The 27,603-nt window shown below is 42.6% G+C and overlaps 1 protein-coding gene across 2 annotated transcripts; it reads right to left on the reverse strand.

The window, feature by feature from the left end:
• Positions 1 to 275: 275 nt before the first annotated feature.
• RBM17 (RNA binding motif protein 17) lies at positions 276 to 27,348 on the reverse strand. 2 transcript variants are annotated; one of them, XM_053572650.1, is made up of 12 exons: positions 27,167 to 27,348; positions 20,462 to 20,602; positions 14,380 to 14,496; positions 11,632 to 11,798; positions 9,924 to 10,021; positions 8,373 to 8,429; positions 7,551 to 7,692; positions 5,214 to 5,377; positions 4,035 to 4,108; positions 3,226 to 3,324; positions 1,765 to 1,837; positions 276 to 1,640 (listed from the first exon to the last, which is right to left on the reverse strand). In XM_053572650.1, the coding sequence occupies exons 2-12, from the start codon at positions 20,582 to 20,584 to the stop codon at positions 1,537 to 1,539; spliced, it is 1,218 nt and encodes a 405-aa protein (XP_053428625.1). In that variant the 5' UTR covers positions 20,585 to 20,602; positions 27,167 to 27,348; the 3' UTR covers positions 276 to 1,536. The 2 variants fall into 2 exon arrangements, with proteins under 2 accessions (XP_053428625.1, XP_053428626.1); XM_053572651.1 differs by lacking the exon at positions 14,380 to 14,496 and having other exon boundaries at positions 27,167 to 27,321.
• Positions 27,349 to 27,603: the final 255 nt, after the last annotated feature.

The following is a 27,603-nucleotide window of genomic DNA, read 5'->3' on the forward strand; positions in this document are numbered from 1 at the left end:
TGGAACTCATACCATAACCCCACCAGAGTGTATGCAACTGAACCATCCATCATAATAATCAGCACGGCACACTGGGGACCTATCAGCTACGGTGCAGTACACACGTCTGTTCTCATTTCCAGGGCTGCTTTTAACTTCTTGTGTCCTGCAAAATGTTCAATGATGTATTATTTTAAATTCTTTAACTGAAAATTATTTTATATAACATGTGCGCTTTTATCACAAAACTCCAGTCTTAATTCAATTTTATTCAGTAAAAATAATTACACAAAAGATAAAATGTTATTCTTTTATTTATGTTAAATAAAAACATGAGAAAATCCTTTTTTAAAAAGGGTCAGAATATTCTTTATGTCTCCAAACCAAGTCCATGGATGCAAAGAAATGCTCAATCCTTCACATACTGTCATGTGTAATAACCGAGACCGACAACACAGGCTTGTGCTGCCACGTCAGGAAAGTCACATGAGTATCTGGGAAAGCAAGGAACAGAACACAGGCACAGGGATTTTCTAGAAACACCTCCTGCCTTGGCAATGAACCTCAGTACCAAATATTTTTATGGTTTCTTTTCTGTGGTCCTGCTAAAGTAAGCCACACATACCGTTGCACTTCAGTGGTACAATTTCTCACAGTTCCAGAATTATATTAACTGGCAGTACAGTTTAAGTGGCTGATGTGGATGAATTTTATAAATTTTAAAATTACATACAAGAGAACTAACACTACCACAAATCTGCCAGTAGAAACATGACCCCAAGGAACTGCCATTTTCAAAACATAATTGGCCACACACTTACAATGCACCTGCTAGGTTTTGAATTAACTTGTCATTTCTGATCTACCATAAAGACTATGCTTGAATCTCTGAAAACAAATGCTAGATTCATGATTTCTATACCCACATGCTGCATAAATCCATCACAAGCCATCTGCTGCCTGGCTCAATGGCAAACTCCTTATCCACAGGTCACAGTATGCTCACAATTCTTCAGCCTTAGTTCAGGTTGTGAAGAGTGTTTCCTACGACTGGAGTCACTAAGAATTTCTCTGTTAGAGAAAGCAGACATGTTCACCTCTGGCACACCGCCAAGATGATACTTTATTACAGAATTTATGAAACTACAGTTTCATGACTTGCAGGCTTTATTTAAAGGGGGGGAGGGGACAAAGGATAATTTAATACAACCCCATATCCCAAAACTTTCTAGACTTCTTTTAGTGCAAGAAATGCTGCATCATTGAAGCACTTGAGAATTATCATGAAATCCTAGCAAAAGATAATCAACCAGAAGTGGTAATAAAAAAGAGAAACAACCAGAGAGGCACACAGATTGTTTTGTTTTTTTCTTTAAAGGATTTTTATACTATATTAAAAAACCACAAAATAAAAAAGGGTTCAACCAACATATGTCCTAGAAGTCCCTCCAAGAGTCTCAGCACCCAGCAGCCGTGGGGGCTGTGGCTTTGCTCCTCTGCTCAGCCTGTAGCTCACTTAAGGATCACTGGAGATGACTCGTGCTCTAGTTCTTAAAATCAAACTTGTTCTGCCAAATCCAAGACCCTGAATTTATCCAAATTGTAGAAACATGCTTTAACCACCCGTCCACCAAAATACCTCCCATTCAGATCAACAACAGCTGCAAGGCAAACAGAAAGACAGCCAGTTAATATGGGGTCCTAAGTACACAATAGCGTTAACAGTAAAGAGTAAGGTCACAGTTAAACATATCCATTAATATTTAAAACTGCTGTCCAACTTACCTTTAATTGCTGACTCCACTCTCTCAAATTCTAAAAATATCCGTACTGCTTCATCGTCTGGGGCCCCAGGGATCTGGAACAGAAAGGGAAATATACTGAGCTGAGTCATCATTTGAGATAACCCTGAAAGAGTTTTTTCTTTTAAACGATTTGTGTCACAGTGAATATACTATTTATCATCACACATCGTCAAGTAGTAGTCAAAGGAAGTAAGTAAAATTTTTTTGCCACCAGAAAGGTACTAAACATCCATTTAACGACAGGCACTGAACTAAGTGCTGGGAGCACAGAGCCGGCAAGGCGGTCTCTGACCTGGGAACCCCATGCCCGTGGGCACATACGGAATTGAGTGTGCATCATCAGCTGCACATCACCCAGCAATGAGACAAACATAGAGGAGCAGAACCAGGAGCAGAATTTAAGATAAAAAGATCAGCTCTGATTGCCTTTTACATCAGGTCTAAATTTCACCCAACTTCACCAGCTTTCTCAGCCCTCCACCATGAATCCCACCCACTTTAGCCTATCTGCTGCCCACCCCCCGGAGTCCCCAGGCCATCTCAGCAGCCTTGACTCCTGTCTCCCAGAGGCTGTCACCCAATCCCAATTATCCTCCCCTGCCCCTCAATCCTACACATTCAACTCAAAGTGACACTCACACCTGCTGCTGTTCACAAAGCCTCCTCCAGCTATGTTTTTGCTGATCTAATCCTTCTCTCAACTCCTAAACTCAGTCAGTACTGCCAGGCCTAGCACTGAATACCCTCCAGTCACTTCACATCTCTTTGTATTTCTTTAATGGGCCAGGTCACTGGGAGTACAGCACATGCCCCAGACGACTGGAGCCAGAGTGACTAAACCGGCGAACACACTGTCTTCCAGGCTGGTAAGCACCATGCCGACCTTCTCATAAAACAAATAATTCACATTTCATCACCAAATAAAACTTAACTTTTCTTTTCTTTTCTTTTTTTTTTTTTTGGAGAAAGAGTCTCACTGTCATCCAGGCTAGAGTGCTGTGGCATCATCACAACTCACAGCAACATCAAACTCCTGGACTCAAGCGATCCTCTTATCTCAACCTCCAAAGTAGCTGGGAACACAGGTGCCCACGAAACCCAGCTAGTTTCTCTCTCTCTTTTTTTTTTTTTTAAGTAGAGATGGGGTCTTGCTCTTGCTCAGATGCTCAGGCTGGATTCAAACTCCTGAGCTCAAGTGGTCCATCCACCTTGGCTTCTCAGAATGCTAGGATTACAGACATGAGCCACCATGTCTGGCCATACACCAAATAAAACTTTTAAGCCATTTTTATGTTTACAACTATTATAATTGAGCAAGAGAAGTATAACTAACCAATATCTGTCACCTTCTACAACAAGGCTATATGTTACTTATAGTACACCCTGAGTCCTAGCTGTAGAAAATGTTCTGTAACCTACACATTACAAAGAAAACTCTTACTTCAAATATCACACATTTTCCAACTTTTCCGTATTTTTCACATTCTTCCTTGGTTTCAACTTCCAGGTCTTCATCTACCTCTCCTGCACCAACCATGTTCTACAAACCAAAAATAAATACATTCAAGTACCAAGTATAATTTACAAATATATAGCAGAGATGCAGAAATAAGAACTTCCTTCCTAATAGCAAATGTTCTCAATCCCAAATGACACAATGAAAAATCTCAAACTAAATACCAAAAGCTGGTATTTCTTAAAACATCAAAACATGTATTAAGCTTTATGAAGTGTTATAAAAGCATCAATGCAAGTGTGAAAATGTATAAAACTAAGCTGAAGTTACAGCAATTTCAAATATTTTAAAGTAATTACTCACTGCATTTAGCAAAGAAACTTATACATTAGTAAAAAAAGAGTCTAAAATCAGCCTTATATGGGATCTGCCTAAAGGTATTTGCAAAAGCATTATTCTAGTTTAATTTTGTTTCAGGTTCATTGAGTATAGAGAGAGGTTACAGTGACTGCATTTATTAGGTAAGGTCCCTCTTACAATTGTGTCTTGCCCGCCAAGAGGCATGGAATACACTGTTCATCCCATCCCCCTCTCTCTTCTCTCTCGTTCCCCAAACCCCCACATTGAACTGATTTGAGTTTTTCTCTTAGGTGGGTGTGTATTAGATCGTCTGCTGGCTTCATTCTAGTCTAAACGTTCATGTACCAGCAAGGGTGAGAGCATGCGGCAGGCAGGGTAGGCTGAGATCACACACACAAGTCAGAGCAGACAGGCTGCTCCCCTTCCCTTCTTACCCGTAACAGGACCACTTTAGTAGGACACTTGAGTATTTCAGTTAACGGATTTGAATCCGACTTCTTGGTTGCATCTGTATGAAAATACATCAAATGTGTTAAAGAGCAACTTCTACTTACGTTAACTGATTTAATTTCAACAGCAATCTCTAATCTACCACGTAGGTCCTAGCGTCATCTACAAGCATCTAGACAACCAGCCCTATCTGCAGCAAAGGCATCTGACATTTTTGTGTACATTCACACAATACCACCTGCTTGTCTTCAGTTCCGCCATCACCTGCAATCTTTGCTCATTTCACTTCCAAAAGAACTGACCGGGCACATGAACCACAGTTCTTATGGGTGAATCTTGACTTGGAACTACAGTCCAAAGTCGCTAGCCCAGAGCAGTTAAGTGGTTTATTACCCAGCCACAGGCTAACCACTTGCGCCACTGGTTTCCGATACTGATGTGCCAGGCTATTCAGCTGCTTGCTAAGCTGTGCATCAACAGGGCTGCCAGGAAAGTTTTTATTCTTTCTTTAGAAAACCAAGTTCAGCTAAGCTGACTCAAACCCAACTCAACTTTCCTGATTAAAATGCAGGTTTGCTCATTCCTACGTATCCCGAGTACAGAAGAGACTATAAAAAGTAAATGAAAACAAAACACCAACTAGGTATTATCTACCATTAGACTGCAAAATAACATTAGATCTCCAAGAGAGCAATGTTAAGAAAATTAGAAAGTACGCCTATAATGAAAGGGCAGCAAAGGTGGAGCAGGCCCCTAGGACAGAGAGGCAGCAGACAGAATCATTAATACGCTGCACATGGCTCTGGCCTGGCTATAAAAACCACCTTTGTGTCATCAGGTTGACAAGGCTCTTTGCATAGCCAAAGCAGGCATGCAGTTATTTTCCCGAGGACTATTCATTTTCTGCCTCAGTCTCTTATTATTTTTTGCTCCTGTATGTCTGTATCTCTGTTCTGAAAAAATTAATATGAGCCTCGGGATTCTTGGTATCACAAAACAGAAGTGGCTGAGCACCATAATCAGAAAAGACAGTGTCTAGCAAAGACCGGCCCAGCAACACCCTCCCTCCACCCCACACCCCACCACAGACACCCTCCCACCGTCCCCAACCCACACAAACCCTCCCCTCTCCCCCCAGTGTCCCCACGCCGCACCACACTTCCCTGGGGAGTCACCTTTCTCCGTCGCGTCACCCACAATGATCTTGCCACCACGCTTGCTGGTCTTCTCCACCGACAGGGCGGTGCTCAGGCCCTGCTCGTGCTTCCCCAGGCCCTGGCCCTCCCGGAAGCCGTACTTCTGCATGATCTTATGTGCCACTGTGCCCCTTGGGGGGAGGGGAGGAGAGAAGACTCTGAGCCTTGACATCATCATGATTGACAGGCTGGACTTCACGTCACACTCTCTCCCTCAAGTGCTCCAGGAAGTCACAATAACTAACAGTGGGCCATTCAGCGGAAGGGAGAGAGAAAGCCAAGAAACAAAACCCAGAAGCTGTTACCTGTGAGGGGAAATGCCAGTGTCCCCAGCACCCGTTAGAGCATACTGCACACCCTGTGCTGCAGGTCTGCACAGCTGCACAGCTATGGCCACGTCTACTAAAGCGGACTGTCAAATACAAGTGTGAAGTTCACAGAACGAAGACGATGCTATCTTTGTAAATCACAGGGTTGTTCCCAGTGATGGGCTGTAGAGGAGGACCTGAAGAGGCCATCTATCTAACAGACAGGAGATAATGACATCGAGGCCCAGATGAGCCCCCAAGCTTAAGGCTGATTAGCAATAAAGCAGGACTCACCTTTAGAAATGACTCCCACAGGTGCTGAGGCCAGAATTGAAACCAAAGCCCACCACCCTCGCTCACTGCCCCTCCCGTCCCAGCCTGGTGCCCTCCTGCCACAGTGAGGGGCCCACGGGCCTCCAGGATGTTCGCAGTGACCACGGCTGCTCAACCACTAAACCCTGCTTTAACGAGAACTGCACCTATGTTACTTTATGTAATGAATTCCCCGAAAACTGTCTTTTGAACAAGCTATTCTGGAGCTAAAAGTAAAAGAATGAAAACTGCTGAACGATACCACTTTGTATCTCTCTTAAACACAAGATTTCATTCCTGTTTAAAAGGGAATTCAGTCAAGAACTTAATTTTTATCCTAATCAGAGAAAAACAAAACAAAACCAGCTTCAGGAGCCTCCAACCTCCAGTACATTCTAGGGCAGCAACGTGCAATAAAATGGTCTGTGGGAAGGGAGACGTCCTGCATCTGCACCACCCAATGTGGACACGGTTTACACGTGCTTACTGAGCACTCGAAGGAGACCAGTGTGAGTGACCAAGAAGTAAATTGGAAGTTTTGTTTATTCTAAATTAATTTACTGGCCACCTCCAAGGAAGAAAGCAGTTACCATGCAGAAACACCCAGGTCTGGGCACCAAGGTGTGAGAACACCGGGAGAAACTCTACATCTCCTCCTGTGCTCTAGCCCCCGCCGAATGCTCCAATTCTGATCAGTCCCTAGCCCACGGGTTCTGAAAACCAAAGTGGATACAGGCAGGCCAGGCAGCTCAGAGTGGTTACTAAATGGGACTGTCACTCTGGCAGCTCTTCTATTACAGGAAGCATCCTGTTAGCGCAGAACAAAGGCCTCAGTGTGACACTGCTTCCCAGTATCAAAGTAACACCATATAGCATTCGCCCCACCCCCCTTTTTGAGACATAGGCTCACTCTGTTACCCAGGCTACATATCAGCCCAGCTCATAGCAACTTCAGACTCCTGGCCTCAAATGATCCTCTTTCCTCAGTGTCCTGAACAGCTGGGACTAACAGGCACCCACCACAACAGGGTGGAGACAGGGTCTCATACTTGCTCAGGCAGGTCTCAAACTCCTGACCTCAAACAATCTTCCTGCCTCAGCCTCCCAGACCGCTAGGATTATACCAGTGTGTCCAGCCCACAAAACATTCTCTTAACCAAAATACATGCTAAATGCAGTCGGGTATTAAAAAATCCTCAAGTACCACCTAAACGTCAAACTTAAATTTGACTTTATGTGCTAGCAAACAAATGTCTAACTATGTTATAGTCAAATGATCATGAGTGCTTAGACCACAGTTATAGAACCATAATCTTAAAGCAAATGACCCATTTTGTCAGGGAAAACAAGATACCACTCACCCTACATAGATAGCCTAAATCCAACTGTAATTCATGTGAGCGATTTTCAAATATTATGAAAATAAATGTAAATAATTCTCAGATTCTGTTCCTATCTAGAGAAATAACATTCAAAATCAAACTCAGTCACAGTGTGTGTCAGCAGACTCTGTTCTGTAAAGACCGCCCCCTGTGCTGAGCACGCTCTGCCTACCTCCAGCACTGCACATACCAGGGCCTCCTCCTATAAACCCAGTGTTTTGGCCAAGCCAGCTGCCACTAGGAAGGGCTGTGGGCGCCGCACACTGTGTCTCAGCTCTCAGACGAGAACACCCAGTCCTTACCCCATGTTAGCAAGGAAGGAGTTGCTGGGCCCCGTGGGAGACCTCGGTCTGTCCTGCTCTTCGTACACCGGGGGTGGGATAGCAGCCTTGGAAGACTGTGAGCGAGGTCTCGAGTCCTCTTCGTAAGGAAAATCTCGAGGTACTGTTGGAGGAAATTAAGGAGGCTCACCAGAACACTACAGAAAACATTTTGAAACTGCACTTGTGCCAATTACTTTCCTTGAACTAATTTAATCTACATTTTTGGCTTACTGCAAGGAAAAAATAAAATAAATAAATTTTATAGCCTCTACTTGACTTCTTTAAACTACAGAGGCAAAACACCACTTTCCTGATCCCAACTTTGCTTCTGCTATTTGTATCTTTTCAGATGTCCTTTTTAAATCTTACCAAAATGTTCTTTATACTTTAAAATCCTCTTAAATGATAATTCTTGCTGGAACCCTTCAGATTTTTGTGTACATTCCCAGGACATATATATAATCTCGCTTATGATGCTGACAGCATCTTGGGCACGTGACACAAGACACTGATGTTACTGTCTCATTAACCTCACAAACCATAAATGTCTTGTTGAAGAAACGAAACAAACTACATGAGAAAGAGATGGGTCCCCCTGTATAAAAAGCCAAGCCTCAGAGCATTGCGGGAATGGCCCAGCAGGAGGGCGGCAGGAGCAGCAGCCACTTCCACAGAGTCCGGTGGAGGACACTTCCAGGCCACTTCTGTTTGAACTCAGGACACATGGGGAGCCAACCTCAGACCCCAAAACTGGGTTACATACTTGGGTCACAACAACAGGAGAGAAACAGCTCTACTTACACTCTTTGTCTTTCTCTACCAGAGAAGTTGGTGGAGCTATGGCAGCTCCACCCATACCTGCAAAAACAGAAAACAGGAAAAAGGTTTCTGATGCCAGACTCCCAAGGACTGCCACACACCATTTGTCCTATCACCCATCCCCTAAGCCAAAATAAAAACAGGAAAACATCCGCCACTTCATCCCTCCTCCTCACATATAAACACCCACCACTTCATCCCTCTTCCTCACATGTAAAAAACTGGCAACATCCAAATTGCTTTTTTTCATAAAAGGCATTCAAGCGCCCAGAATGTCTTAGTAGTTAACAGAGGACTGTGACTACTGATGGGAGTCAGGTACTTCCATACCCATGACCAGGGCAGTGAATCTACAGAAAGGGAACAGACCCTGCAGGTGATACCCCAGCCCCCACGCTGGAGCTAAACACCCACTTGGAATTAAGCGTCCCTGAAGCTGCTGAAGAACCTGCCACATGCTGTCATGACTCCTGCTAGTGTTTCCCAGACAGAGGACAGTGAACACAAACCCACAAAGGTGATAGAGACTGTTTCCATTCACTGTCAAGACAACCGGAAGGAGAGCTCGAGTGGCGGCTATAAAAACTTTTCATTAGGAATAAGCCTTAACATGGATTATGACTTACTCACCAATGAAATAATTTAAAAAATTGTATATTTAAAGGATTACAAAATCATGCTACATGAGCATAAAATGTTTCTTTACAAAAGAAATTACTCTAAAGCCAGTATCCACACATTATAATTAAGAAAACTAAACAACGTGAAGTAAGGACAAATATGAACCTGAGTAAAACTTTCTTACATTTCCTTTGAAGTATCTCCTACAACCATTTAATTAACCTTGTCTCTAAGACTTAGAGTGATTACTGACTGAATCTGAAAAAAGATTAGTTCTAATAAGTTTAGCATAAAAATTCAGGGTGACTGCTAGAAATCACTACTAATCAATTTAAAACAATTCTGTACACTGCAGTATGAATAATGGATATAATCCTACTACTTTCCTAATATTAAGCTACAAGATCAAATACAGAGCCAAAAAGAGGTAGACACATTTTAAAAAAGGAAAAATCTGTATTAGAAATACTCAATATATGCCAATGATGTTTGTTTTCTTATATAGTATACGTTGTATCTCTTATAATTGTAGAAGTCAAATGTAACTTGAATACAACTTTATTAGTTTTTTTCCTTTTTTAAAACATGTATACAATTTTTGGGCACCCTCTGTATACAGACTCTCCATTAGAGGCCATATAGCTCTAAGAAAAGCCATGGGTATGGAAGTGCCAGGTTTTAAGCTATTCTGAAAAGTATCCAGTAAATGAATGCTAGAATGTGGTTATGAAGCTCACAGGAGAAGAAATACACGTAAAAACACAATATAAATCAAAGCTATTACGCAAATATGGACTGCTTGGATTTCAGAGAGAAAATCACCCAAATGGATGCTGAACAAAATATTAAACTGAAATGGCAAGCCAGGGGCACAGGTGACCACGCAGGAAACAGATTATGTTCCAGCCTTACTTCTTTTCCGCCTCTCTCGCTCATAATCTTCATCTTCATCAGAATCTGGATCTGGTCGTCTTGAAAACCCACTGGTTTCATGCCTGTCTTTACGCCGCCTGTGAAAACAAAGCACACAAATGCTCACCCCCATGAGCCAATGTAGAGACGGGAACCTGGGCTGGCACCTCAACTTACTCCTGGCCAGAAACACCCAAATCCTTTTAACTGTTTTTTTTTTTTTTTCTTTGCAGTTTTTGGCCGGGGCCTGGTTTGAATCCGCCACCTCCAGTATATGGGGCCAGCACCCTACTCTTTTGAGCTACAGGCGCCACCCAACACCCAAATCCTTTCACAATAAACTACAGGCAGCCTCTGGGTTACAAATGAGATAGTTCTGTAGGTTTGTTCTTAAGTTGAATTTGTATGTAAGTTGGAAAAGGTACATTTACCTATGACCCATAATAGCCTCCCTCTGTAAGTATAAGTCAACATCACTCGGATGTTTGTAACTCAGGGACTGCCGTATTAACTGGTGGGAGAAAAACTGGACTCAAGTATAAAAACTGGTTAAAAACTAAAGTAGCAAAAGTGAGAAAAACTCAAAAGATTAAGTGAACAAATAGGTACGTGAGTGTAACTAGCAAGAGAAAGTTTCCCTGACATTACCTATTGATTTTCAATAGATCAACAGCAATAGTTTATTTTAACTTCATTTCTAGAATAATTTTTCACTCATGAAATGATTCAATAAATAGGAAGCAGTGTATTTAACACATTAACTATTTAATAATTAAAATTAAATATTTTACAAAGAAACACAAGTAAATCCTGTTACCTACACTTTCCAAAAACATAAATAAAAGCTGCATATAAGCTTCTTTAAAAATTCTACCTTTAAGGGCGGCGCCTGTGGCTCAGTGAGTAGGGCGCTGGCCCCATATGCCGAGGGTGGCAGGTTCAAACCCAGCCCCGGCCAAACTGCAACAAAAAATAGCCGGGCGTTGTGGCGGGTGCCTGTAGTCCCAGCTGCTCGGGAGGCTGAGGCAAGAGAATCGTGTAAGCCCAAGAGCTAGAGATGGCTGTGAGCCGTGTGACGCCAGGGCACTCTACCCGAGGGCAGTGCAGTGAGACTCTGTCTCTACAAAAAAAAAAAAAAAAAAAAAAAAATTCTACCTTAAGAATAACATCTTAACAACTATTTTCAATAGCTGCAAGAGATTAACTCTTTATCAAAATGCTTGGAACCAAAAGTGTTTCAAATGTTTTTTGATTTTGGAATATCTGAATTGTACTTACCAGTTCAGCATCTCTAATCTAAAAATCTGAAATCTGAAATGCTCCAATGAGCACTTTCTTTGAGCATTGTGTAAGTGTTCAAAAATTGAGGGGGTTTGGGAGCACTTCAGATTTTAGATTTTGGATTTTCTGATTTTCGAATTGGAGCATTCAACCTATAGCAGAGTCTCAGCTACAAAACAAGTCTTCAACACCAAGTTTCTAAGTTATTTTTCTAACAACTCACCCAAAATACGCACTTCAGGTTTTCAAAGTCCAAAGATGAAGTATGCTAACACGCTGGGATGTAACAACTGTAAATCTCAAAAACAACTGATCCCCTTTTTGACAGCCCTGACAACTTCAGCCTACAGTTAGCACAAAAGTTCCCTCATTAACATTCCAATGAGCATTCCGACTACCAAACGTCCCCAATCCAGGGAAGACTCACTTTTCCCTCTCTTCTATTTCCTTCTGCCTTTCCAGCTCCCGCTGTCTCTGCCGCTCCTCTCTGTGGCGCTTCACTACTTTCTCGTAGTCGTTAGGGAACATAGGGTCATACTCGTCAGCTAAAGGAATCAGAACCTCCCCGGCAGAAAACCCACTGGGAACTGGATCCTGAGGAAGGTGAAAACACCAGCGTAAACATCTTCTTCACATCTTACAAGTTGGCTCGTAGAATTAAACTCAAAGAATATGAGAAACAAAGGGGGCCTTTGCATCTACCCCACCACCACCACCACCACCACCACTGCCTCTTTCAGGAGTTATACCGCCCAACAGGATCAAAGGCAAGAAGGTCGTTTCTAAATGTATTTTATTTTTGAACATAAAACTGATAGGATTAAGACAGCTTATGATCAATATCCACAGATCTAAATCTAACAATTCCTGTATTCCACTATTAGGTCTGACACCCTGCATTGTGAAACAAATACTTCATCATTTCCTTATGACTAAAAATCCGAAACCTTAAGATTCAATGGCTAAAAGTAATTAGAAGAATAACTATAATCACCCCCCAGACCATACTATTCAAAAATTTATTTAATATAGGATTTGTAAAGAATAGTTACTAATTTGTATTCAAGAAAAAGACACTTTTAAAAACACAGAAACACATGAATGAGATTTCTTTTTAATTTTTCAGAGAGAAACTAACAATCAGCCAACTAGTATTTATATAATACTATTATAACAGGGTGTCTAAGAGAACAAATTGATATGAAGGCTAATTCTTTGTCATTTCAAAATTTGAAAAGAAATGATTTTTAGCATATAAACCCTGAAAAGCTTAACAGTGAATCATTCCTTTCCTAAATGCTGTGAAAATAAAAGTTTGTTCAATTGTAAAAAATTAAAATGTTAATACTCCCAAGGCTGGAGAGGAGGTGAGTGGGGTAACACAGACGCACACCCTTCAGGTGATGCTATATGCTGCTAGAAGCAGGCTGGTGCTACAACAAACTGGCCATACAAATCACTAATGTCTTAATGCCACCTCCAAAGATCTACCCAAAGAAAATAACTCTAAGTGCATAGCAAGTTTCTGTAAGAATGTTTACTGGAATATTATTCATAACATAAAAGTATATCTAGATGGGTCTACAATCAGGGAATACTTATGTAAATTGTATAATTGTATAAGTGAATTGTAAATTCACTTAATGTGAATATTTTACAATTAGAAATTAGTCATGAAGGCTGGCACGGTGGCTCATGCCTGTAATCCCAGCACTCTGGGAGGCCAAGGAGGGTGGATTGCTTGAGCTCATGAGTTCAAGACCAACCTGAGCAAAAAGCAAGACCCCATCTCTACTAAAAATAGAAAAAATGAGGCAAGAGGATCACTTGAGCTCAGTTAAGAGATTGCTGTGAGCTATGATGCAATGGCACTCTACCCAGGGCGACAGCTTGACTCTGTCTCAAAAAAAAAGAAAGAAATTAGTCATGAAAACTATGTAACAAGGAGGAAAAATGCTTATTGATTAAATGGGGGAGAACAATACCATAGATACTAACATCAATACATAATTACAAAACAATGAACTAGATACAGTAAGAAAAAAATCAGGTAGTACATTTATGGGGGAAAAATGTTAAATGACTAAGAATCAGCAAAAATACCTCCACCGTAGGGCGTCTTCCCTCTTCAGGGATTGTCAGCCCTCAGGAGCAACGCCAGCACCTCTGGCTAGAACAGCTGCCCACAGCTGCCTCACAACAACAGGGAGCAGGCAGCCCAACCAGATCAGCCAAAACCACAAAGACAGAGACATGAGATCAAGTGGGGGCATGCCTGGAGACCCCTAAAGTGAGGGGTGGGCATGCAGTGGGACCATGTCTCCACCTGATTCAGTCCTTTCTAATAGCTGGGGGGAAGTGGCAGGACCTTACTAAGAAACTGTCAACAATATCCGCATAAACTATTATTAATCTCTTAGTCATTTGTCATCAAGCAGCTTTGTACAATGCATGGTGCTGTTTAAACTACCACAATCATGTTACTTGAATTCCACCTGTGGAGAAAGATAAATATATACCAAAATAGGGGATATCATTTTAACTGCAGTTTATATATTAAAGTCTCTGTACCTCTTTTTATTGAGTTTTAACTATAAATTTGAATTATCCTCTCCCAGGTCTTCTTCATCCTCATTAATCTAGTTTCTGGGACAGGGAGCTGACCATATCTGGTTTTTAAGCACATGTAAAATCACTGGGATAATTAAAGTTAGAGGGTGAAATGGGTTCAGTAGTTTTTTGTTTTTTTTTCTTAAATTTCCTTCTCTATTTTAATCCACAATAAAGCAATAAATATTGTTTATGACAGCAAACAAACTCACATATTCAGCATTAAAAGAATTCCAAAAATTGTAGCGCATCCATAAAGGGAATATGGTGACACCATTACAATGACAACACAGGGCTGTATTTTCTGACAGTCACAATGTACCAAGTGAGAGAAGCAAGTTAGAGAACAGAAGGCAGAAGAGGCACAGGATGGAAAGATGTCCAGAACATTAAGTTTTAATTTCTGGAGGTAGGAATGAAGGTCATTGGTTTTTCTTTTTGAAATGAGGGGTGGGCATGCACCAGATTGGAAAAAATACTGACTAGATCTCAAAAGCCTACTGAGGAGACCACCTGCTCAGAGCGCTGAGCACAGACGGCACACACAGAGGCAGGGTGGGCTCACCTTCAGCCCGGCGGCGACGTGTGGTGGTGTGTCCACAATCTGCCTGTCATCTGAGGAGCCTCCTCGCTTTAGGTCAATGACTGGGGCAAGAACCGTACTTTGCTTTGTCCTTTGGCTCTAAAATCATCAAAACCAAGAAAAATACACTGAAGTCTCAAATTAAAATTCTTGCAACTAAGATTTTCTTCTGGTTTCTGCAATAAACCTTTGAGATATGATAAAACCATAATCTTAAAACAACAGCCTTTTAACTTATTACTATAATTATATACTATTTCCTTTCGCCTTTATAAAAAACCGCCAGATTTCCCCCATTTCTGTGAAAGGTTTACAGTAAACTTGGTCACTTTCATGTGAATTTCCATGTGTAATAGTCTGTGCAGAACGTCCTCGACCACAGGAGGCCAAGGTGCAGCACACAGCACTTACCCTCTGTGGCTCCTTCACAAGGAATGGGGAAGTTTTCATGCCCTAGGCAAAAGATACTGTTCTCCCTTTCACTAGGATATAAAATCCTGTCCTACCTCTTTTAGTGTGAACCTACAAAAAAAAATTTTTTTTTTTTTTTTTTTGTAGAGACAGAGTCTCACTTTATGGCCCTCGGTAGAGTGCCGTGGCCTCACAGCTCACAGCAACCTCCAACTCCTGGGCTTAAGCGATTCTCTTGCCTCAGCCTCCCAAGTAGCTGGGACTACAGGCGCCTGCCACAATGCCCGGCTATTTTTTTTGGTTGCAGTTTGGCCGGGGCCGGGTTTGAACCCGCCACCCTCGGTATATGGGGCTGGCGCCTTACCGACTGAGCCACAGGCGCCGCCCCAAAAATATTTTTTTAAAGAAAACAATAATTCATATATATTTAATCACTGTTAACATTTTACCAGATTTTCTTGATCCTACTCCTTTATTTTTTGATGAACCATTTGAACCAATCTCCTGAAACTATGGACATTCTTCTATGTAACCACAATACTGTAAAATCAGTAACTCCCTGGTACCATTTCCTACCCAGTTCACATCCTGATCCTCCAAGCTGTTCCCAGGCTAATTTTTTTTTTTTTTGGTAGAGACAGAGTCTCACCATACCGCCCTCGGGTAGAGTGCCGTGGCGTCACACGGCTCACAGCAACCTCTAACTCTTGGGCTTACGCGATTCTCTTGCCTCAGCCTCCCGAGCAGCTGGGACTACAGGCGCCCACCACAACGCCCGGCTATTTTTTGGTTGCAGTTTGGCCGGGGCCGGGTTTGAACCCGCCACCCTTGGCATATGGGGCTGGTGCCCTACTCACTGAGCCACAGGCGCCGCCCGGCTAATTTTTTTTTAAAACCAGGACCCTGTCAGAGCTCCTGAAGTACATTTGGTTTGTAAGTGTCTTGACTTGGAAGAGTCCTTCCCACCACCATCATCTTCTTCCTTTTTTCCCTGTGACACTATCTTATAAAATGCTGTACAATCCAGACCATACAACTTCGTGGTGGTCTAGCTTAATGGGTTCTTCTATGCCCTATAATTCTGGAAAACTGGAAGTCTAGGGCTGGATTCAATTCAGGGAAAGTTTTTAGGCAAGAACACTTCACAGGTGAGGTGGTGAGCTTTGTCCCACACCACGCCAGCAGACACACCTCAGGGTGCCTATCAGTGATGCCAAGGTGATCACATGGGTGTGGTGGTGACCATTAGATCTTTCCATTACAAAGGTTTCATTTATCTCTTGTGCTATTTAAAGTGTTACAAATTTTGGGCGGCGCCTGTGGCTCAGTAGGTAAGGCGCCGGCCCCATATACCGAGGGTGGCAGGTTCAAATCCGTCCCCGGCTGAACTGCAACCAAAAAATAGCTGGGCGTTGTGGCGGGCGCCTATAGTCCCAGCTACTCGGGAGGCTAAGGCAAGAGAATCGCTTAAGCCCAGGAGCTGGAGGTTGCTGTGAGCTGTGTGAGGCCACGGCACTCTACCGAGGGCCATAAAGTGAGACTCTGTCTCTACAAAAAAAAAATAAATAAAAAAAAATAAAGTGTTACAAATTTTCATTGTATTACTACAAAAGGTTCAAAATAAGCCTTTATCTCTCTTGAATATAATTAAACAAACAAAATATAATCTAATTCAAATATGAATAATCTGTTAACATATAATAGTGACCAGCACAGTTTAACCCAAACATACAATTCATAAAGTGAACATAAAAGTTTAAACAACAACGGGGGTGGGGGGGTGGTAGGGTTATCAGAATCATTTATTTTCTAGAATCATGTTTTTCTATTCAGTATATTAGTCCTCTATATCTGTGGGTTCTACGTTCTTTTTTTTTTTTAGAGGCAAAGTCTCACTTTATCACCCTTGGGAGTGCCGTGGCCTCACACAGCTCACAGCAACCTCCAACTCCTGGGCTTAGGTGATTCTCTTGCCTCAGCCTCCCGAGTAGCTGGGACCACAGGCGCCCGCCACAACGCCCAGCTATTTTTTTGTTGCAATTTGGTCGGGGCCGGGTTTGAACACGCCACTCTCGGTATATGGGGCCGGCGCCTTACCCACTGAGCCACAGGCACAGCCTGGTTCTACATTCTTGGATTCAACCAACCTCTACTTGAAAATATTCACAAAAAAATCCAATAATTTAAAAATACAAATAAAAAAACATATACAAGATACCAACTATGTACACAGCATTTAAATTCTGTTAAGTGGCCAGGCACAGTGGCTCACACCTGTAATCCTAGCTCTCTGGAAAGCTGAGGCAAGTGGATTGCTTGAGCTCAGGAGCTCGAGACCACCTTGAGCAAGAACGAGATCCCATCTCTAAAAATAACTGGGTATTGTGGCAGGCGCCTACAGTCCCAGCTACTTGGGAGGCCGAGGCAAGAGGATCACTTGAACCCAGGCATTTGAGGTTGCTGTGAGCTATGACACCACCGTACTCTACCAGGGTTACAGAGTGAGACTCTGTCTCAAAAAAAAAAAAAAAAAAAGAAAGAAAGAAAGAAAAAAATTGTATTAAGCATTACAAGTAATCTGGAGAAAATTTTAAGTACACAGGAGAATGTATACTGGTTCTATGTAAATACTATGCCGTGTTAATAGTGTTATATAGGGGACTTGGGTATCTGCAGATTTTGGTATCCATCGGGTCCTGGTATCAATCCTCTGTATACACCAAGGAATAACTATATGATCTTAAAGTAGAGACACAAATGGAACCACAGCTCCATCTGTCAACTACAGATAAAATGTTCTCTATCAAGTATCTGCGTGGGTTTGTTTAGGCCAATCTAGTTCTCCAAGTAATTAATCAGCCCACAGGAATCAATGCAATATATCTTCATTTCCCTTCAAGAAAAAAAAAATTCTAACTGTACACAGCAATCTCAAAAGATATTAGAAAGTTAGTAGAAATGATTTCACAAGTAACTTTATTTTAGCCAATTTTAAAAATCTTACTTGAAATCTCAAGAGATTTGCTTCTCGCTGAAATGAATGTGTTCAGAAAACATTAAGCAGATACTGAACAGATTCTAAGAGCCTACATTCTATGAGAAAACATAATTTCTTGCTCATTAGCAACTAATTCTACTTTACATATGACTAAAACAATGTTATAGAAAATCACTGTGATCCATAAATTAATTCCATGAATTTTTTAATGCATTTTTTGGGAAGCATTTTCTAATTGTGTTCTACGTAAGTTAGTTTTAAGCCCGTTTCTTGAGTTTATAAATACGCCCTGGCTAGACACAGAAAGTGATAGAGGGCTATACTGGGCAGTAAGAAACAAATTATTTACAATTTTTTTTTTTTATTGTTGGGGATTCATAGAGGGTACAATAAGCCAGGTTACATTGATTGCAATTGTTAGGCAATGTCCCTCTTGCAATCATGTTAAATTATTTACAATTTTTAAAAACTGACTGCAAGTAATCCATACAGCTGACAGTTTAAAGTTAGTGATAAATTATGTCAAGCAGTTATTAGCACTGTATACCTCTATCTTTTGTTAACTTCTGCTTTTCTATTTTGCTGCCTTCCACTGAATTAAAATTATCTGCTGCTAATGATGTCTATTCAAAGTCTAATTGAGTTTATAATAGTTTAAGTATTAGAATTGCTTGGTAAAGGTAGCCACTTCACAAAGGAGAAAATTAAAGCTTCAAGAATAAAATACAAGAAATGGTATTGGCACTAGAATATAATGCCTTAAAATTATGCCCCATATATGGAAAGCTAAAGTTACATAAACTCCACACACACACACACACACATATATTTTTAGAGAGACAGTCTCACTTTGTTGCCCTTGGTAGAGTGTCATGGCATCACAGCTCACAGCAACCTCCAACTCCTGGGCTTAGGCGCGTCTCTTGCCTCAGCCTCCTGAGTAACTGAGACTATAGACACCCGCCACAACGCCTGGCTATTTTTTGTTGCAGTTTGGCCAGGGCTGGGTTTGAACCTGCCACCCTCGGTATATGGGGCCGGCGCCCTACTCATTGAGCCACAGGCACCGCCCAAATCTACACATATATTAAAAATTAACTTAAAAAGCTCAGCACCCAAAGCTCAGTGGGTAGGGCGCCAGCCACATACACCGAGGCTGCTGGGTTCAAGCCCAGCCCCGGCCTGCTGAACAGCAATGACAATTGCAACCAAAAAATAGCCAGGCGTTGTGGCGGGCACTTGTCCCAGCTACTGAGGAGGCTGAGGCGAAAGAATCGGTTAAGCCCAAGAGTTTAAGGTTGCTGTGAGCTGGGATGCCATAGCACTCTACCCAGGGCGACACAGTGAGACTCTGTCTCAAAAGAAAAAAAAAAAAAACCAATTAACTTAAAAAGAATTAAAGAGGAAAAGAAAATTTGTTTGCTGACTTTCCTTTTATTTGGGATAGAAACTTGCTTCAAAAAAGACAAAATTCCATCTAAAAAGAAATACTAGCATCAAAAAAATTTAAATCTGGTTATGATAAATTAAAAAAAACATGAAAACCTAATTAAAAGCAACAAATGAAAACAATTCTAAGACAACATTGTTCTTAGTGGGTAACCTACTCTTAAGTCCCTCTACAATACTGAACAAAAGTAAGTGCTTCCATCTAAGTATCTATTGATGATGTGGTGAAGGAAAAAGAAAAGTAATTAAAACTTAAAAATACCTATTTATTATAGAAAATTTCAAACATAAAATTAAAGAGAACAGATTAATAAATAAGTCCCTACACCCCTGCTTCAACAATTATCTACTCAGGGTCATCTCTACCCTCTCCTACCAGGGACTGAATGATTTTGAAGTAAATTCTAAAAGTTAAGTCATTTTATCAGTAAATATTTCAGTATGTGTCTCTAAAGCAGTGTTTCTCCACCTCTTTTTGTGACTGCCTCCCTACATCAAAAAGCCTTTTAATAGGCTCGGCACCCATAGCCTAGTGGTTACAGCGCCAGCCACATACACCAAAGCTGGCAGGTTTGAACCCAGCCTAGGCCAGCTAAACAACAATGACAACTGCAAAAAAACAAAACAAAACAAAACAAAACAAAACAAAAAAGCCAGGCATTGTGGTGGGCACCAGTAGTCCCAGCTACTTGGGAGGCTGAGGCAAGAGGATCACTTAAGCCCAGGAGTTGGAGGTTGCTGTTACACCATGGCCCTTGACCCAGAGTAACAGCTTGAGACTGTCTCCAAAAAAAAAAAAAAGGCTTTTAAGACATCCTTCCCCACTGATGGAATTTTAACACCACAGACACACTGTGTATCTGTGTAGATATGGATTTCTATCTGTGCCTTATACAGCAAATGAGCAGGATTTTTTCACTCCTAAAGGAGCCCTGTTATCCCCATTTGGGGCAATACAGCCTCTGCTAAGAATGTGTGCTCTGAAACATTCTGTCAAGAGTACAGTTTCCCTCCATTGCTACCCATGAAATATCCCTAACTCCTAGGAGCAGCAAAGTGACCTCACACTGTTCGTTCCTCTCCCCCAAGTTCAACTCTATTTACCCAATAAAAAAGCAGAAAAGCAAGCTCAAACCAAATCACTTGTAATCCTAACAAGGAACCCACCCTGGGGAGTTCTGCTCTTGCCCCTGGGCTTGCCGTTACCTTGGCCTGGGTGAGAGCGGCCTTCTTCACCTGAAGCTGAGACTGCAGCAGTTTGAAGTTTTTGGACCAGCCTTCTGTTTTTGAATCACTGGTCTCCACTCCCAGGTCATCATACAGGGACATCTTCTTTTTGATTTAATGCTGAAAGGCAGGAGAGGTGGAGATTAAAGAATGCAAAATACAGGAATGATTTCAAAGCTCTTCACATCAAAGTAAAACTGTAGTGGTAAAAGGTCTAGGACCCTTCAGCAATAGATATCGCCAACGCTGGAATCTAATACATGAAGCTATACTCACGCATTATTTTTTTTAAATTCTATTTATCTCAATGCAAAAAAGTAGAAGACTCACAAAAATACCAATTACTACGTTGATTTAGCGGACTTAGCTACCCTTTTGCAAAGAAAAAATGTGAACATATTCCTAAAAAAAAAAAAAACAGAAATAATCTCACAGATACTGTTATTTTGCAAATTATAATTGTTAAGCAGGGAATGAGCAGGTTCTATCTTAAATACTTTGACGTTCCCATAAAGCAGAAATCTATAATCTTTAATGACAGTGACTACAAAGAAGCAATCAATCTACGTGTGAGCAACAAAGTATCCTAGAAGAAAAGAGGAATACAGGGGAGCAGCGCCTGTGGCTCAGTGAGTAGGGCGCCGGCCCCATATGCCGAGGGTGGTGGGTTCAAACCCAGCCCCGGCCAAACTGCAATAAAAAAATAGCCGGGCGCTGTGGCGGGCGCCTGTAGTCCCAGCTGCTTGGGAGGCTGAGGCAAGAGAATCGCGTAAGCCCAAGAGTTAGAGGTTGCTGTGAGCCGTGTGACGCCACGGCACTCTACCGAGGGCGGTACAGTGAGACTCTGTCTCTACAAAAAAAGAAGAAAAGAGGAATACACGATGACAATAAAAATTACAAGAGTCGGGGTGGCGCCTGTGGCTCAAAGGAGTGGGGCGCCAGCCCAATATGCCAGAGGTGACAGGTTCACAACCAGCCCTAGCCAAAAACTGCCAAAAAAAAAAAAAAAATTACAAGAGTCAACTGCCTGCTAAGCCCTGCTGCCCAGGCATCTTAAATGTGGTGACTGCAGTGGGTACCATTAGAAGCCCAGCACTGCACCAATGAGGACACTGGAGCTTAAAGAATTATCTGTCCATGGTCACAGGGAGAGGCCCCTTCCAACCTGGGCAGTGTAACTCCAGGCCCTTGCTAGTGAATTCTAACTGCCACCTTCAAAAAAACCCATTAACATTCTGAAACCCACTAACAAAGCCCATTTCTTAAAAGAAGAAATCAATTTCTCAGAGAAAGAGAAAAAAATTTAAAATAAAATTCACCAATTGCAAATAAATGCTTAGCAACATAGTTCCCAATTTATGGACACATTCCAAGTCTTGTCATCTCCCAGGGCCCAGGAAGCATTTTCCATAGAAACTGAGTTACACACAAGCCGGCTGTAGTAGTATTGTGTGAGTCCCAGGAAGAGAAGGTAGAAAAAAGGAAAGGAAAATATTCAAGACTCCCCACCCTCAGCCCTGATTGAAGGCAAACATTTCTCTTCAGTGTATTCCTGCTTCTCAGCCCCCACCTACTTGCCACCTAGCACCTCATGGGGCCTTGGTTCCACTCTGTGTGGGGTGGGGGACGGGGATTGAATCAACTTTAATTCCCTTGGATGAGCTGCTCTGGTCTTAAGTACAATTAACCTTCTGCCTGAAGTCAGCACCCCACAAAACTGTCACCACTTTCCTGTTTTTTCTATTGCTTCAGACAATCCATTCTCATTTTTAATTATCCCCAATGGAGAAGCAGGGTGTATGAAAGCAGAGCAGAGCGTCTGGGGCACAGGGGCTGACCACTCCAAGGGATCACGTGAGCACGGAGGGACACCTACGGATTCTCCTCCCACCAAGTCTTCTCTAGTTCACCCACTCTGGGGAAAGCAGCATGTCCTACAGGGCAAGCCCCAAGTCCTCAATGCCACAGTTTAAGTGGTACAGGAATCTGGCAATACTTGCAGCATTAGGCTTAAGGCACTGAGGCCAAATAAAGAAAAAGTAATGAACTCCAGTTTTTACATGGCTGAAATATCACCATGTCTTCAAAAATTTAGGGGTTCACTTTAGAATCTAGTTTAAACTCTCTACCATAAACTCCATGAAAACATCCATCCAGTTTGTCCTGTTCACTGTTCTATCTCCAGACAAAAATCACTGCCTGACCCATGTCAAAGAGGAAACGATGTCCAACACACAGTTCATACTGTCTGCAAAGCCATGGAACTTCATGCCATGGAACTGTATCCTTATTAATATGTCATTTAAATTGCTAAGTTAGAAACAATTAAAAAGAATAGGCAAGGAGCCAGCACTGGGGTGTAGGGTGAGGTAACTAACACTAACACTAGCATATCCCTACTTAATGCTGATGGAAATATTCTGTATTTTGAGGTTAAAAAATCAAGCAGTGCAGATCTCAGCTGCCAACATAGCTCCTCCATCTAAGAATTCAATATTTAACAAAAATTTCAACACTGAATTAATGAGATGCTATGAGACCACACATTTATGATTCCACTTCCATTTAAGATGGTTTGTTGACAATCTATTTGATTTGTCTCATTCTGCAAGCTTCAGAAATCTCTACGCAGCAAAAACTTATGTTCATTTAAAGTTTAGTTTCTCTTCTCAAACCTTCAAAAACACTTTAAATTATTAGAAACTGAAGTCATCTTACCAGCATCTGCTACTTTTCTGTAACACAACAGTTATAAAATTAAATCTGTGCCTCACAATAAAAGAGCTTTTCTTGTTTCTCTCGATTCTCACTTAAAGTTCAAAGAACTGGATTAATCATAGTAAGACACACTCTCCTTAACCAATCCTGCATGTATGGCCTTCTTTTATTTATTATAATGTTACAAGCACCTGTGAATCCACCATCCAAAACAAAAGATCTAAACAAGGAACCACACTCAACCCATATGGCCTCCCCAACCCATTCACATGATTTGCCCAAATCCAGCTCTTACTATATCCTTGCTTTTATCCTTTTGTGTAGTTTTATTTATGTGCATTTATTCCCTTAAAAGTATGTATTTTTTGGGCGGCGCCTGTGGCTCAGTGAGTAAGGCGCCGGCCCCATATGCCGAGGGTGGCGGGTTCAAACCCAGCCCCGGCCAAACTGCAACAAAAAAATAGCCGGGTGTTGTGGCGGGCGCCTGTAGTCCCAGCTGCTCGGGAGGCTGAGGCAAGAGAATCGCGTAAGCCCAAAACTTAGAGGTTGCTGTGAGCCGTGTGACGCCACGGCACTCTACCCAAGGGCGGTACAGTGAGACTCTGTCTCTACAAAAAAAAAAAAAAAGTATGTATTTTTTGGCTCAGGGAGTAGGGTATCAGCCACATACACCAAAGGTGGCAGGTCAAGCCCGGCCCGGGCCTGCTAAACAATGACAACTACAACCAAAAAAACAGCTGAGCGTTGTGGCAGGCAGGAGAATCGCTTAAGCCCAGGAGTTGGAGGTTGCTGTGCACTCTACCGAGGGTAACATATTGAGACTCTGTCTCAAAAAAAAAAAAAAAAAAAGTATGTATTTTTTATTTTAACTGTTTTAAGCATTTATGATAACAATAGCTTGTTTATTCTTCCCACTGCAAACACTGAAATGTAACAATTAACATAAATTTAACCTAATTAATGTTCAGATATTTAGATGATAAAACATATTTATTTTATGAGTCTGGTGTCGGGTAATAAAAAAGTAGCACTTTCTAACACTTGGATATACCAGAAGCCAAGATCAAATGCAAATACAAACAAACCACTGGTCTTTAAAACCTCTCTAAAATACTTGCTATTTACGACTTTTCTGTGGCACCCCCACCTTTGGATCAACCCATCTTTCACATAGACTTTATTTACTCTAAGAGGAAACGTGGTTCTGCAAAAGGTTAACTTTTCACGATTCCACCTAAGCTGGCAAGTATTTTTCCAAAAATGTATGACTGACAGGAAAAATAACATGGAAAAAGCCTCTCAGAAGCAACCCATCTACTTACTCTCCAAGAGCATCTTAGAAGACTTTAGTCACTACTATCTCCACATAAAACCAACAACTGCCAATCTGTTTCCCATAACATACTCAGATTACAGCGACCTTATTATGCTGCCTTCTGGTTCACACTCGTCTCTCACTACACGACAAGCTCCCTAAAAGTAGGAACTGTTTAAATCTTCATCTTTTTCTCTTTAGCTTACCATCAAGCATTCTATTAATTATTTTCTAAATGTATTAGTGAATGGATGGAAATGTTAGTGCACCTACTTACATCACATTATTATGAAATAGTTAAGATCTGCAGATCTGCTTTTTAAAGACATAACTTATAACAAGTGGAATTTGATGTAAGTATGGTAAAATCTAAATTGTATACCATAATTAATGGGAGAAAAACTACTACCACCATACAACCAATAATGATTCAAAGTCTAAGTTCTAAGCACCTACGGTTAAAAGCCTTTCTAATCACTAAGTAGATATTTATGCATCATAAAGCAAAGCCTGGCTCAGTGAAGCCTGAAGAACATGGCAAGTATACATAGGAAGGGAAATAGGAAGGGATGGTACACTTTGATGTCTGCAAAAAAATATGGCTATAAAAGAAATCTACCTCATGTATAAGATCTACAATGACTTTCTAAAGAATTAAATTTTTTTCTGTACCTCCACTTCTTTTTTTTTTGAGACAGAGTCTATGTTGCCCTCAGTAGAGTGCCGTGGTGTGAAAGCTCACAGCAACCTCAAACTCTTTTTTTGTTTGTTTGTTCGTTTGTTTTTTTTATTTTTTTGTTTTTAATTTCAATGTGTTTGTTCATTCTTCTTTGTTTGAAGTACTCCTTTTTTGGTGATTTTCTTCTTTCTCCTGCGGTGCTGGCTGTTTTTGATGTTGTTAGTAGAGATGGGGTCTTACTCTGGCTCACTGCTGTTACATACAGGTCTCGAACCTCTGAGCTCAGGCAATCCACCGGCCTCGGCCTCCCACAGCGCTGGGACTACAGACGTGAGCCACCACGCCCGGCCTGTACCTCCACTTCTAACACCCTTGTCACAGTTTAATATTTCTATTCATTCTCATACTCAGCTATTATCAAAACATCACAGGCCTGAGGGTACTGCAAACAAAGTCCACTAGAGTCACTGGTAATTTGGGTCTGCAACAAAACATCCTTCACTATTTACTATTATGATAGGTCTGAAGAATGATGAACTTGGGATCATCTGTTCTCTTGGGAGGGGGGAGGAGGGCTGAAAAACTCCGCACACAGAGAATAAGAAGGTAATTTAAAACAAATTAAGTAAAAAGAAACTCACTTTAAATAATGTTTCAGAGAGTACAAGAGTCCTCTCAACATTCCCCACAAAGGGCTATCTTTGGTTCCACATAGCCCTACAACCTCACTGCCTAAATACTCTCTCTATTCTGAACTGTACAGTATGCCGCATCTTATTTAATAAACTCTAAAAATAAAATAGTCCCAATTTAGATGACTAATTTGTTACCCATATTCCCTGCAGCATGTCACCCACAGAGCGTTAATATGCTCAAAATATCTTGGGCCTTTATCCACCAAAAATGCGGAAATGAAGCTGCCTCCTTTAAAAACTCCACCTGTTGCAGAGAGGCAGACAGCACCTGCAGAATCTCGCCTCTAAGGAATATCCTATTTCTCCCCTTTACGCCAGGCTTTAGCAGTAAATACCTTCAAGGGCGCTCCTTTACTGACTTCTTAAAGGACCCCCACGATCTGGCTTGACCAGCTCTCTGATCATAGCACCCCCTCCTTAGTTATTTCTCTCTGCCTTACCTGCAGTTCACGACGGGACTTCACTTCTGCTACTTTTGTATTTACTTTTCGGCAGGGAGCCTTTCCCCCATCTCACACATCTAATGAAGAGACTCTGCATAACATTACCTTCTCTTTGAGGCCTCTCTGGGCCCCACTCTAGTCCCTCAGATTAACACAGACCAGGGTTTTCATGCCTGTTTTCCTAGACACCAAACTCTGCAAAGAACAGAACCTCATTCGACTCGCATCTTCTTTCTGTTCATAACATGTCGTCCGGGCAAGAGATGAAGCTCAAAACTGCTTAGGGAAAGGGACGTGAGTGCTCAAATGCCCCTTTAAAACCGCAAGGCCCGAGGCGATGCCAGACTCACCACTGCCTTCACCCGGCCAGGCGAGCGTCTGCCAACACTCGAAACCCTAGTGCTGAGGCTCGGGAAGGAGGCTCCTTCCCCAGAGCCCTGGAGAGGGGCAGTTGTGCGGGGCCACAGGGAACACCCTCGGGGACGCTGGGGTCTAGGAGCGGGCAACTTCACCAGGACGTGGTCCACGAGAAGGAAGAAACGTTCTTTGGTCCCAGGGAGACGGATAGAGACAGACGGGAGGAACTCGGCAAGAGGACGAGGGCCTGGCTAGCAGAAGGCGGCGGCGGGCAGGGAACTTGGGGCCGGACCGCGCCAGGAGACAAGCGCCCGCCGTGGAGGGGGAGCCCGCCGGCGGCTCGGGCTGGCCGGGCCCTCGCCCCTCGCCCCTCGCCGCGCGGCCTGAAGCCGCGGCCTCGAGTCCAGCGCCGCCAGGGAAGGCCCCCGCCCCTGGTCCCGGCAGGCGCCCGCCCGGGACCGCCGGCACGCGACTTACCCGGCCCGCCCGGCTGACTCTACCCATGGGCCGCGGCGGCAGGCGGCGCCGGGCGGCACTCCGCGGACACCCGCCGGCGGCCGGAGCCCACGGCGGCGCCCACCCTCCGCGGAGTCCGCAAGGAGCTTGGCGGCGCGGGGTCAGGAGCGCGGGATGCCGGGAGCACGCGTCTGCGCATGCGCAGGCGCAGGCGCCTACGCCGGCTTCTAGCTCTCGGTGCCTATGTCGCGGGCGCCTTGCAGCACTGCCCCTGCCGGCAGGAGGACCTCACTGCACGCTCTCCTACGGCAGCGTCCTCTTATTCCATCAAGAGGTGTCACCCTGGCTCACGTTTTCGAAATTTCATAAGGTTTAGGAAGCGTGGCAGCGACCCCAGGTGGTAAAGAGGAGAAATGGTCCAAGTCTGCAGCTAAGGAGGGAAGAGGGAGAGGGAGGAG

Source organism: Nycticebus coucang, chromosome 20 (assembly GCF_027406575.1).
Source record: "Nycticebus coucang isolate mNycCou1 chromosome 20, mNycCou1.pri, whole genome shotgun sequence".
Taxonomy (NCBI): Eukaryota; Metazoa; Chordata; class Mammalia; order Primates; family Lorisidae; genus Nycticebus; species Nycticebus coucang.

Excerpts from the sequence above, each read along its gene's own strand:
- RBM17 (XM_053572650.1), bottom strand. The coding sequence starts at position 20,584 with ATGTCCCTGTATGATGACCTGGGAGTGGAGACCAGTGATTCAAAAACA. Across the intron at positions 14,497-20,461 it reads CCGCTCTCACCCAGGCCAAG|AGCCAAAGGACAAAGCAAAG; the intron begins GTAACGGCAAGC and ends TGATGATTTTAG. Across the intron at positions 7,693-8,372 it reads GGTAGAGAAAGACAAAGAGT|TACCTCGAGATTTTCCTTAC; the intron begins GTAAGTAGAGCT and ends TTCCTCCAACAG.